We start from the raw sequence: 14,565 nt of genomic DNA, 5'->3' as shown, positions 1-14,565 counted from the left end.
TGTATTGTTCTTATCATCACTCCTGCCAGAATAACGTACTACACACACACACACACACACACACACACACACACACACACACACACACACACACACACACACACGACTCATGTGACTTCACTCCTCAAGGATTCCAGTCATTTCAGATCACATGTAGAGAGAAGTCCCAAAGTCTAGAAGCCCTACATGGTGAGGTTCTGATTGCCTCTCTGCTCTGATTTCTTGCCTCAGATCTTCTCCTCCAATTATGCTTATCCACACTGGCCTGCTTGCTCTTCCTCCAAAACAGTAAAAATTTTCTTGCCTCAGGCTTTCATATCTGAGGATTCCTCTGCCTGGAAGTGTCTCCTCCATGTCTACATTGGCCACTTCATTCATGGTCCTGCTCAAAGGGCCCTCTCCAGGGGGCCTTTGATCTCTTCCTAGAGTAGCAGTTACATCCCTTCACCTTGATCTTCTTACACTGTCTTATTTCTTCCACAGCACTTCATGCTATGTGGTATTAAATCATACAGTTTTCATTCTTAATTGTCCTTCTCTCCTATCAGGATTAAGCTTCAAAAGGCAGAAACAAGATTTTGTTCACTGAAGCACCCCTAGAACGTAGAATCACATCTGGCATCAGAGGTGCTAAATGAATACATATTGACTGTGTCTAAGCTTCCTAATATATAAAATTGTGTATTGTTCTTAATTAACACATTTTTTCAAAATGTGACTTCAAATTTGGGAAGATGGCTGAGAGGTTTTAAAACGTGATATTTGACATCTTTAAAGTGTACAATTTGTTAAATTTGTTTATGAAAACAGGTTTAAAGTGTACAATGTACATGTTTAAATGTACAAATGTCCTGTTTCAAGGTGTACAGCTTGATTACTTTTGACTTATGTATGCTCCTGTGAAACATCCAGGACAGGGAAACAACAAAACTAAAATTATCCTTCACTCCCTGCCCCCCCAAATTTTCCTCAGATCCCCCCTTTTTAAAAATATTTATGTCTTTTTACCTATAGTCAGTTTACAGTGTTGCATCAATTTCTGGTGTACAGCATGTCTCAGTAACACATACATAGAGTTATATTTCAAGCCCCTTTGTAATATCTCCTTCCCGCCTCTCCTCAGCAGCCCCCTCACCCCATCCCCCAAAACCACTCGCCTCTTCCACTTACTACAGATTAGTTTCATTTTCTAGAATTTTACAGAAATGGAGCAATTCAATATGTATTCTTTTAATTTTTTTTACTCAGAATTATTTTGAGATTCATCCATATTGTTGCATGTATAAATAATTCCACTTTGTTGCTGAATAGCATTGCATTGTATCACGGAAACACAATTTCTTTATCCATTTCCCTTTGGTGGACATCAGGGTTCTCTCCAGTTTTGGCTGTAAGATATAAAGCTGCAGCAGTAAAATGTCATGTGAATGTTTTTATATGGATCTATATTTTCAGTTTCCTTCGGTGTGGAATAGGAGGAGTGGAGTGGCTGTCATATGGCATGGGTTAAACTTTATAAAAAAAAAATGGAAAATCTGTTTTCCAATGTGGTTGTACTATTTATATTCCCACTTGCGATTCCACATTCTTACCAACACTTGGGATTGTGTGTGAGTCCTTTTACTTTTGGACATTTTAATAGGCGTGGAGTGGCATTTCATGGTTTTTAACTTACACTTCTCTAATGACCAATGATGTTGAGTATTTCTTGTGTACTCCTTTGCTATCCTTCTATCATTTTGGTAAAGTACCTTCAATTTTTTGCCTGATTTTTCATTAAGATTTTTTTCTTTTTATTGATTTTTGAGAAATCTTTATATAATATAAATAAAAGATCTTTGTAATTTTCAAATATTTTTTCCCAGTATGTGGCTTGAATTTTTATTCACTTAATATTATCTTACAAAGAGCAGAAGTTCTTAATTTTGATGAAGAAAATTATTTCCTTTTATAGATTGTGCTTTTGTTGGTATATCTAAGAAGTCTTTGCCTAATCCAAGGTTAGAAAGATTTTGTTCTATTTTCTTCTGGCAGTTTTACGGTTTTAGGTTTTATATTTAGGTCTATAATAAATTTTGAGTTAATTTCTGCACATGGTGTAAGGTATAGATTAAAGCTGGTATGTATATCCAACTCTTCCAGGAGCATTTGTCGAAAACACTGTTCTTCCCTCCACTAAACTGCCTTTTCATCTTTGTCAAAAATCAGTTAACTATATGTGTGTATACATATATATGTGTGTGTGTGTATATCTAGTATGTATACACAGAATATGTATATATATTCACAGACTATATATAATATATATATACACAGAATATATACATATTCACAGAATATATATATATATATATATATATATATATATATTCTGTGTTTTCTATTCTGTCACTTTTATCTGTTTATCTAGCTTGATACCAACATCACACAGTCAGTCTCTTTCTACTAGATCTTTAAGTCAGGTAGTGTAAGTACTCCAACCTCACTCTTTTGCAAAATTGTTTTGGCTGTTTTACATCTTTTTCTTTTCTGTATTAATTTTAGAATCTGTTTGTTAATTTCTGCAAAAGCCTGTGGGGTTTTCATTTCAATTTCATTGAATGTACAGATTTAGGAAGAAGTGACTTCTTAGCAATGTTGTGTTTTCTAGTCCACAGGCATGCTATAGCACTCCATTTATGTCTTCTTTATTTTCTTTCAGCAATATTTTGCAATTTTCAGTATACAAGACTTGCACACTTCTGGTAGTTTTGTTAATACTTGGATAAAGAATACTGTTTATATTACACTGAAGAAAGTTTTGACTAAAATTTTTATTACATCATCTTTGCATCATCCATATCCGCCAAACACACACTTGTTATTTTGTTAATTGAATTTATTACATTCTGTCATGTTGAAGAACTCCTAAAAACAATTCTAACACAAATGTTTATACAAAATTACTTTGGAATTATGGAGAAAAGGGGGGCAATATAAGCAGTGGAAATGTTAAATAAAATATAATCACCTAGATAAATTTTAAGGAGCACTGGGATTTAAGACTATTAGGATTTTCAAGTAAATACATTTTAAATTCTATTTAAAATATATTACTTACTTTGAATTGTGTCTATCACTTTAGCCATAATCAGTACTAAAAAGAAGATTGCAAAATAGTTTTTTTCCCATTTTCATGGCCTTACTAAAAATGGTTTATCACTTTCCTTGGTGAATTCCAATCTTATTTCAACAATAATAGAACAAGAGGATTTTTTTCTGACACTGGCAGGATGCCTTGGGGTTCTGACCAACTGTCATTACAGAGTACCAGCTCAGAGCAATAAAACAAATGCTCCATGGTAAGGATTTTTTAAGACACAATATTATCCTGTAATAAACTCTGAAACACTAGTATTTAAAATAGAAGTCTTTTCATGTCATTAACATTTTTTCTAAAAGATAGAAAGAAATACTATTTTACAATTAGTTCATTAAATTTCAGAACGTTTTTAGCACTTACTAGGTAAATCTAGAATGAATTATTTGGAGGAGTTCTGAGATGATGAAGCTTGACAAAATTAGGAGCTATTAAATTTCAATTTATAAAACAAGTATTACATAAAAATAAGAATTTTAATTTACTTTTTATGTTGTTCATTACTGGTGTATAGAAAGACAACGGATTTCTGAGTGTTGATCTTGTATCCTACAACTTCGCTGAATTTATTTATGAGCATCTTTCTTGCGGATTCTTTGGGACTTCCTATGCATAGGACCACATCATCTGCAATAGAGAGAGTTTTTTAATTTCTCCCTTTTTAATTTGGATACCTTTAATTTATTTTTCTCACTTAATTGCCTTAGCTGGAACTGCCAGTCATGTTCAATAACAGTAGTGAAAGCAGGCATGATTGTCTTGTTCCTGATCTTAGAGGAACGTTTCCACACCATTGAGTATGATGTTGTGTTATTCAGAACACCCTTTTTCATACAGAGGAAGGTCCCTTCTATCCTTACTCTTCTGAGTGGTTTCATCATAAAAATATCTTAAATTTCATCAACTGCCTTTTCTACATCAGTTAAGATCAACATGTAGATTTTCCCCTCATTCTGTTTATGTGGTATATACATTGAGTCAATTGTATTTCATTCACTACCAATGAACAACCTAAAAATAAAAAGAAAAATATAATCCCACTTAAAATAACATCCAATAGGATAAAATACTTAGAAGGAAACCTATTCAAGGAGGTGAAAGACTTGGACACTGAAAAGTAAAAAACAACACTGAACACAATGAAGATGACAAGATAAATGGGAAGACACCTTGTGTTTGTGATCAGAAGACTTAATATTGTTAAAATGTCAATATTACTTAAAGTGATGTACCGAGTCACTGCAATTCCTATCAATATCCTAAAAGCCTTTTTTTTATGAACTGAAAAAGCATATCCTGAAAGTCATATGAACCTGCAAGAAGTTCTAAATAATCAAAATAATCTTGAAAAAGAAGAACACATTTGGAAGACTCACACTTCCTGATTTCAAAACGCTATGAAGCTACAGTCATTAACATGGTGCGATACTGGCGTATGTTAGACATACTGAACAATGGACAGGAATTTGCAAGTCTAGAAAAAAAAATCCTCACATGTATGATCAAATTATTTCTTGACAAGAGTGCCAAGTCCTTTCAACAGGGAAAGAGTAGTCTCTTTAACAGATGATGCTGGGAAAACTGGATTTCTACATGCAAAAGAATGATGTTACACCCCCTACCTCACACATAAAAAATATTAACTCAAAATGGATCAATGACCTAAATATAAAATCTAAAACTATAAAACCCTTAGAAGAAAACTTAGGAGAAAAATCTTCATGGCCTTAAATTTGACAATGGATTCTTAAATATGATATCAAAAGAACAGGCAACAACAACAACAAAATAAATAGATAAATTGGAATTTATCAATATTAAAACGTTTTGTGCGTCAAAGAACAATACCAAGAGAGTAAAGAGACAGCCTGCAGATTGGAATAAAATATTGAAAAAATATATCTGCTAAGGTTTTAATATCTAGAATATACATATATATATAAATATATAAAAATATATATCTAGAATATATAAATATAAATTCTTTATGAACACCTACAACTCAACAACAAAAATCAAGCACTCAAATTTAAAAAGTGAGCAAAGGACTTGAATAGATATTTCTCCAAAGAAGACATACAATAAACACATCAAAATCATAAGTTATTGTTATTTATTGCAGCATTGTTCATAAAAACCAAAAATTGGAAACAGTCCAAAGTGTCCATTAATAGATTGACACTTGGGCTATATGCATATAACCCTAAGAAAGAAGGAAGTTTTGATACATGCTGCAACATGGATGAACCTTAAAAACATTACTTTCAGTGAAATGAGATAAGAAAGGATGAATATTTTATGATTCCACTTATATGCCATATCTAGAATAGGGAAATGTATAGGAAAAGTGGATTAGAGGTCACCATGGGTGGAGAGAGTAGAGAATGGGTAGTTATTGCTAAATGGTTACAGAGATCTGTTTGAAGAAGTAAAAGATTTGGAAATAGGTAGTGGTAATGGTGGTACAACATTGTGAATTAATGCCATTGAATCGTATACCTTAAAATCTCTAAAATGAAAAATTTTATGTTATATCTGTTGTACCATAATAAAAACCCATTTTCCTGGTAGCTTATCTTTCAGTGAATTAATCACTTAGAATTAAGGTTTTCTTTGTAAGATATTTTTATGCTAAGCTAATTTATTGACACAGATCATCCTTTGTGACGTTATGCTTGACCGAGAAATGTATGTGAGAACAATTCTTTTCTAATAACTTACTATATGAAGATGATCTTTCTGGTTAATACCAGATACTTAATAGGAGTGATTTAAAAAGGTACAACTTTGTGATTACTTAGTGGAATTCATTGTTTAAAAGAATAGAGGCTTTTAATTTGTATAAATGAGTTTATTTGAGGGCTTTATTGCAAAGGCAGAACAGGGACATTCACAATGTGACACAAAGATAAATAGGTCTCTTATAAAGAATCATTCTTTCCTTAAATAAACATTGTATAATATTTTTCAGCATGTGAATACAGTGATTCCAGAAAGTGAATTAATCCATTTTTATTAGCACTGTCCTATTACACTGTGATACACACACACACACACGTGTGTGTGTGTGTGTGTGTGTGAAGTTTTACTAGATTTTAATTTTGGATTTCCCTATAAATTGTAGTCTTTTGCACTGTTTGCTTGAGAAGCTGAACCCAAACTCAGAGAATTATTTATTCCTGTTTGTGATCATTTGTAGTTACTTTCATGGAAATAGCCGACAGGATTTACTTCAGTCAGTTTTTCAAGGACTTGCCATCCTTTATGTAAATAAATTTTATTATATTTTAAAAATTGTACATATAACAGTTTATTTTCATGTACACAAAACTAAATGTAAATTACTTAATTAAATAGAAGGAATATTTTAGGTTGAGTTCAAAAAAGAAAACACAAATTTAAAAAATCACAAATATCATACATAAGTAATGTGTTGAATCTACATTGAAGATTGTGAAAGCACTAGACTCTGTTAGAGACGCAGGTGTAACATGATGCAACTCGCATTTGAAGTTAGAAGACCTCAGTCTCTAAGGATCTGAGTCTGGCTCTGATACTTTGGGCAAGTCACTTAATCTTATTTTTGTCAAGTGCACCATAGATACAATGAAAACCCCTCTTCCCACTGGAATGTGAAGCAATGTGCTATTTGCGAACATGTTTTGCGAGATGCAAGATTTGAATGAACTATCCTCGTATGTTTCAGACGTTCCTATGACCAGATTCTCATTGTCTTTTTAGTATCTGTATTAAGTAATGGAAAGCACATCAAAGTTAGGTATATTCGAGGTGAAGTAACTATTTTCACTGGTAGAATGCCAGCTACACTTCTGGGATAATAGCTACAAATTCTCTCTTGTTCTCATATGTATCATTGTTTAGTAGACAATGTGTTCCTTTCGAACACTTCATAGGTCAGGAAACTGAGGCTAAATGAATCTGAGTGACTTTTCCAAGGTAAACAGATGGTAGAAAAACTAGATGTGAAAATCATCTTTCTCTCTTAGTTTTATGGTTTGGGGATTAGCAATGTCTAATCATAGCTGGAAAAGGGAACTTACAGGAGAGAGTATTTCCCTCCTAATATTTTGTCTTTCTCCAGAAGAGTGCACTGATGACTGTTAAGAAATAGTCTCATTTTTAAGACTGAGAGTAATGTTGGAATTAAAGAGATAAACATTTCAAAGGCAGTTCTTGGCAGGGGGTGGGGGGAGGCGATGCTATTCATTATAGTGTTAACAAGAAAATAAACTGAAAGCAAAAAGTTTAAAAATATACAAAGGTGTCTGTCAAAATATTGTAAAACACAAAAAGATGCAAAATGTCAAATAATTAAACATCAAATAATATGAGAGATATTTCAAATTCTAGAACTGTATTTTTGCTAAGTGGTTAGTTTAGTTTGCATATATATCATGGTGAACATTTAAAATAAATATATTAGAACTGTATTTTGTATAAAGTCAGCCAAACTTTGAGTTCTGTAGATACTTGGTAACAATTTGAGACCCTTTAAAATTGAAGTTTTCATATGATGAGACTTGAGGTTGAAACGAATTCACTCACTAGAAGCACCCACTGAAATCAGCATTATCATGATCACTCCATCCAACAATAAAATAACCAAATGGACATTTATTTTCCAAAGAAGACATACAAATGACCAGCAGGGACATGAAAATATACTCAGCATCACTATTGATCAGGGAAATGCAGATCAAAACCACAGTGAGATGTCACCTTAACACACCTGTTAGCATGGCTATCGTCAGAAAGACAAGGAATGGTAAATGCTGGTAAGGATACGAGAAAAGGGAGCCCTTGTGCACTACTGGTGAGAATGGAAATGGAACAGCCACTATGGAAAACAGTATGGAGGTTCCTCAAAATATTAAAAATAGAACTACCCTATGATCTAGCCATTCCTCTTCTGGGTATATATCCCAAAGAAATGACAACAGGAGCTCCAGGAGTTATTTGTACTCCCATGCTCATTGCAGCGTTATTTACAATAGCCAAGATATAGAATCAACGTAACTGTCCATCACCAGATGAATGGTAAAGAAGATGTACTTAGACACATACACACACTCTCACTCACAGTGGAGTATTATCCTACCATAAGAAAGAAGGAAATCCTACCATTTGTAACAACAGGGACGGACACTTTGGAGGCATTATGCTAAGAGAAAAATGCCAGACAGAGAAAGACAAATAATGCATGGTATCTCTTATATGTAGAATCTGAAAAAAAAATTACAAATTTAAGAACAGAGAGTAGGAAAGTGGCTGCCAGGGCTTAGGTGTGTGGCAAGTAGGGTGAGGTTGATAAAAGGGTATAAACTTTCAGCCACAAGATGAATAAGGAATGAGGATCTAATGTAAAACATGGTGACTAGAGTTGATAAACCTCTTCTGTAAAATTGAAATTTACTCAGTAGAGCTTAAATATTTTCAACGACAACAACAACAAAAGGATAAATATGTGAAGCGATGAATGTGTTAATTAACTAGATTGGAGAAAACCTTTCACAGTGTAGACATCTATCAAATCATCACTATGTATACTTTAATTATCTTACAATTTTATTTCTCAATTATACTTCAACAAAGCTGGAAAATAAAAAAAAAAGGAAAATGCAATTGATGCTTACTTAAGCATAGTAGTACTCTTTGCCATAACTTGGGTACATTGCATATTTCTAAATAAAGAAATTGAAAGAATATATCAAACTTTATGAAGCAGTTGTGCAGTTTAGCATGTGTGTGCATGCTTGAGCATATGGGTATTTAATTTTCTTAAGGAGAAAAGCAATTCTCTTTCAAAGCATTAAAGTATGCAGGCTAGTCACCCCAGACCTAAACAATTGGGATGTTTGTAGTAAAACTTGCACAGCAGATTTCTAGAAATGTTTTATTCATTTGAAAAATGATTATATGTGTTTTGAGAGGACAGGGTATGTATGCACTGTTGGAAATGTTGGACTTCAGCAACCTTAAATTGGTGCTGACACATTTATTCATATGCCTGATCAGTCCATTCAATCCCTATATAAAAATTTAAATGGCTGATAATTTTGATACATTGGCACGGTGTATATTTAGATGTACAACTGCTTTCACATTTAAAATAAATTACTCATTTAAAATAAATTAGTTAAATTCAGTATGTAGTGCATTCATCCAGGAAAAAGCCAAACCAGTTATCCGGTGTTACGTATTAAAGTACCTAAGGATACATCAACTGTACTGACTTTAAAAAAAAAAAAATCCTGTTATCATTCCGAATTTACAATAAAGGAACTAATTTTTACCGTTTGCAACTTGCCTCGTGGATTTTCTTGGGATGAAAGCCCAAAGATCAAACACGTTCCCTCACACCGAGTTATTCTAGAAACAACGCTCCCAGGCACCCTCCTGCCACGTTTCTTTGCCAGAGGAAACAAATGTCTGTTGCTTTCATGCAGCCAACGCTGAATTCTGACACGGAGGCAAAATGATACAAAGCCAACCAATGCCAGAAGAATAATGCAGGAAGCTCACCTCAAACTGAGAGCTCACAGTCAAGCAGTGGCAACTGGAAAAGCTGCCTCTAATCTTGATTTTGATCACTTGTTTTCCATAAACGAACATTATGAATAAGTGACACGTGACTGTCAACCATAATGTCTATTTTGAGTTTTCAAGTCTCCTCCTTTTTCTTTTAGTTGTTATCCTGTATTCAAATAGCTTCGATAGTGTCCCAGACTGGTAAATTCTGTTTTTGTGGATGGGGGGTTTTGGCCAACCAGCTCTTCATTACTGCCCAAAGTTCAACGATCATGGAATTAATCATCAACATACAAATTTAACATCTTTTTACGGTGCTGGCTAAATTTCAGGTATTGTGCTAAGGACTTTGCATTTATTACCCCTTTTAATTTTCCCAACAAACCTATGAAGTATTATCATCTTTGTTGAGCAGATGAGATTGAAAGTGAAAAAAAATAAGTTTTCGCATAACTCGTAACCAATAAATGGAAGAGCTCTTCCTCAAACCCAGGCATATCCAAGGCTGAAGGCTGATCCTGACCATTATGTTCCACTGCATCCTAATAAAAGAAATGGCAATTTGTCACTCGAAGGCTCTAAGGAAGGTCTACTCTAGCACTAAATATTGGAGGACAAGAATTCTTGTGTTTCACCTTAAATATTCTACAGGGTACTTCATTGGAATGATATGAATTTTGTTGTTTACAAACTACAGGCTGATTACCGCAAACAGCTCCTATTAGGTGGAGAAAATCCTGAAGCCCCAAAGTGGCTTTCTTCTCAGGAGAACCTGAGTTCTCACCAGCCACCCACATCCCCACTTCACTGCCTCTGAAGACACGACTCTGGCGTCCTCGTTCAGAAAAGGTTTTGTGCCGCCTTCTACTGGTTTAGAATATGCCATTCTGTGTCTAAATAGATTACTTCTTTGGGGCAGAAGATACGAAGTGTGGTATCTATGTGCTGAGCATCAGCTAAGCAAACCGCTGCTAAGGGAAGCAACAGGTGAGTCAGCTTGTGCAGTACAATACCCGCCATCCACTTGGTGCTTTGAGACATGAAGGTATTAGCTCTTGTAATACAAAATTAGATTCTTTAGTCTTTTCAGATCAAAGTAAGTGAACATAGTCAAAAGGCTGAACAATGAAATCTATGGGGGAAAGCTAAAAATGTAGAGTTATATAAAATTAGAGAAAGCTGTTAATGCAAGGCCTTAGCTTATAAATAATTATTTCAAGGAGGGCAGAATAAGAGGTTTTATATAGTAATAGTATAATAAGAATGTAGGTATCGCAGTAAAGGAAAAACTGGTCAATTGTAAAGGGAATTGGGTTCTGAAAGGAGTTTATGAAATTTCCAATACGGAGATCTAAAAAAATAGTAAGATGTTACAGAATCATTTCTGCTGAACAGTTTAATTGCTTAAGGCAAGGAACTAGACCGTGTCACTTGAAGTTGCTGAATTTATGCTTTGAGATCTGATTATTCATAATCATAGAAAGGCCATATAAGTCAGTGGTACATTATTGATACAGTGTTCAAATCAGCATTATTTCTAGAAAACATTTCACTACTGGTTAAAATAAATTTAGGCATACTTTCCTTAGTACTGCTTTTATGTTATCTCTAAAGTAGAATATTTTTCATTTGCTTAATAAATATTAGCCTATTGAGCAAAGTAGTTTTAAGAAAAATTTCCAGTCAAGTTAAACAAAGAAATGACAGTATTTCCTTTTCCATTTTCCAAAGGTACTTAACATTTTGAGGAATGTGTGCAAAATCTAGAATATTCCAGCCCGCATTCCAAGAAATTCTTTGGCAGTGATAAAATTATGGACCTCAGGCACCAAATACCTCAGTAAAAATGCTGTGTACCACTCTTCATGTAGACATGTGAATGTTTTTGAACTGTATTCATTTTGTCAGAGCCCAGATACTTTGAAATGGTCATAAACAATATTTAACCCAGGCAAACGTGTCAAAAGGCATTATTTTTTAAAGTGGTTTAGTGAGATTAGAGAGGGATATTATAGAGAGAGAACATATAGATAGACAATATAGGTATACATATGTATATATATTCATTTGGACACACATACACATAATTTTAATTATAATTTGGGTAGATGTTTCTGTGCAAAAAAGCTATTTCTCTGTCTTTCTTTTGTCATACCTGGAAGTCAATGATTAAAGGTGGTTTTATGAATGTTGAAATGAACTTACATTCTTGCTAATGGTAAATTTTGGCGTTTATGACAACAGGAATATTGGAAAGTCATGATTTGAGGAAATTAGAAACGATTAGAATATTAAAAATATTATTTTAAAGATGGAAAATTTGAAAAATTTCCACCCCCTCTTAAAAAAAAACAACCCATGGTATTATTGAGCCCTGAGAACATCAGGGTGCTTAGGATTCTTCTCTTTACATGTGAATGAGTGAGATGGGCATCGTAGGGCCCTGTACCACTTCCATCTGGATGATTCTTTGCCTCTGTTTCTTTTCTGAACTCTTATCTTTACCCATAAAGGGGAGCCATACCCCCTAGATGGTTATTCCAGTTGCTCAGGGTTCATTGGTTAGTAGAAAGTCATGCTCAGGAAGAGTTAGAAATGCTTTTGTCAAAAACATGATACTGACCATTTGGACAGAGCTTTCACACTGGACAACTTGCTGTAACATATCTCATAGAGCAACATCCCACATGCTGTGTGGTTAGGGTTAGGCTTAAGCAAATGACTGAAGGAGGGGTTGGCATTTGGTTCTCATTAAATGACTTTCATATCTTCAGGCAGTGAGGAGAGGCCATGTAATGTGTATCAGAATAGGGCTGGTGGTGTGCCCGTCTTGGGTTCTCAGAAGAAAGCTTATTGCTGTAAATCCCACAGTGAATACCAGTGAGTGAAATGCCAGGGATTATGCGCAGCCCTTGCTCCTGCAAGAAGGATGTTTTTTCAGGAGTGTGGAAGCTTTGAACATGCTATAAACGGGATACTTGGATCAAAGTAAATGGTCTTGTAAATTTTACCTTGTGCAAAAGGGAAAAAGAGAGTGATTGTCTAGTTTTGGATAGCCAAGAATTGACTCTGGATTGTTATCAGGTCTTTGGGACTGGAATTGATGGTAAAATAAAACCTAGCTGACATACCTAGATAGGAAAAAAGTTTGAATTCCAGCAATTGGTATGAGATGGGAAACTTGAACCAGAGCTGATATTTTGTCGTTTAGATTTTTCTTCCCTTTCTCCCCTCTTCCCTGATGGCACACATCATTTGAATACATATTTATCTACAGTTAAATGGCAAAGAAAAAGAAGAAAGTTAATTGATAAGCATTCAGAAAACATGCAGTGGGGAGGGTGGGGATGGTTTCTGTTACTGGAATGACCACATGGTTATATCAGTGCCAAAACCAAACCCTGACATTTTTATAGGACCCAACAATAAGACGGATCCAAACAATTATAAGATGGAAATCCACTGAAAGGACCCGTCTGAACTTGGTACCCATTACTGCCATCACCCTTTGTTTCTTATCTGATTTCTCTTTCACTTCATTTTTAATACCTTGTGACTTTTCATTCATTTCCCAGGCATTTCTGACCCCCTCTACCTGTTCCACTGCAAATTTTTTAGTATCATATGTACCATTCCTCTCTGGCTTTTCAAAAAAAATTTTTTTTCAAGATCATTTATCTGATCGATCATGTGTTAATATGGCAATGAAATAAAGAACAACGTCCAGCTCATGTAAGCATTAAGTAATTTTGAGGGAGTGAATACACAGAGCAGTCTGCTAATTTAACATATAAACATTTTATATTAATATGTGTTCCCTTGGATACCGTAGCTTAATCTGAGATTTTTAAGTAGAGGAGAGGAAGATTTTTCTGAACTGTAGGGTGTCTGCAGAAAGTGAAATCACATGAGGTCAGCCACCTTCCCACTGATGTCTGTGTCTAGGACATCTGCGAACTCATTTACCCTAGGAATGAGGAAGTAGCTACAGAAGGGACTTTTGTTTCACAGAAAGAGTAAGTGAAAGTCTGATGATGAGTCTAGAGAAGTATTCAAACAGACTGCTAAGGAAAACAGAATCAGAATCTTTTTTCAAGCTCTTTCTAATTGACCTGTTACTGATGATTTTATGCAAACTTGGAGGCAAAGCAAAGAAGAGGTGAGGGACTGTAGGATATTACATGTTTGAGTGCTGGAGTTCATTCAGAACAGTTAATAGACACAAATCATAAAGTTACTCTTAGAGTTTTCTTGGGGCTGTGTGTGTTTATAATTAAGTTATTGTCACTTTAATTTTTGAGTGTTTGTTTAATGTATCTTGGACCATACATTAGAAATTTTTCAACGCTGTGAAAAGGAAAATTTGCCACAGCCTAATCTGAAAGAAGTTTTACTTTGTAAAAGGTTAAAAATTGCAGCGAGTCCTACTTCGTATGTAGTATGAAATTTAAAGATTAAATTAAAAGCAGATAATGAAAATTCCACAAACAGCTGAGACAATATTCTTGTCTGAATGCCTTGAAATTTTACATCCTGAGAAGTAAATTTGCTTGAATTACAGTGTAAGTTATCATTACATAAGGCAAACTAATTTTCCCTTCTCACTCTAAAAAATCCTCAATATGGAGAATATTTAAATTTCCAGCAAGTTAAAAAACATATGAATGAGTCATTAGCTGTTTCAAACTTGGAAACCAAAATAGGCATTGCATCCTATCTGCCTGCATCAATTTAGTATAAATTATGAAAAGAGCAGAGAATGTGCCTGCCTTACTGACCATTGTATCCTGCAAGTTGCTGAGTATCTTTCATACTGTGATGCTCATCTAATATCCATAAATAAATACCCATAAACTGTGTCTGATATTGGAATTTGA

General features: G+C 34.3%; 1 protein-coding gene across 2 annotated transcripts in view; it reads right to left on the bottom strand.

The window, feature by feature from the left end:
* The window catches only part of GPC5 (glypican 5), a 1,166,213-nt gene that overhangs the window by 42,368 nt on the left and 1,109,280 nt on the right, over positions 1-14,565 (bottom strand). The window contains exon 8 of one of the 2 annotated variants that reach the window (XM_074378413.1): positions 2,795-3,766. The exons of the other annotated variant lie outside the window; for it this stretch is intronic. Within the exon in view, the coding sequence (XP_074234514.1) occupies positions 3,621-3,766 (146 nt within the window). The 3' untranslated portion in view covers positions 2,795-3,620. Of the gene's footprint in view, positions 1-2,794; positions 3,767-14,565 lie in introns of those variants that run through there. 2 annotated transcript variants of the gene reach the window in all.

Source organism: Camelus bactrianus, chromosome 14 (assembly GCF_048773025.1).
Source record: "Camelus bactrianus isolate YW-2024 breed Bactrian camel chromosome 14, ASM4877302v1, whole genome shotgun sequence".
Classification (NCBI taxonomy): domain Eukaryota; kingdom Metazoa; phylum Chordata; class Mammalia; order Artiodactyla; family Camelidae; genus Camelus; species Camelus bactrianus.
Note: the sequence above shows the minus strand (reverse complement) of the source record. Positions and strands in the feature narration are given on the sequence as shown.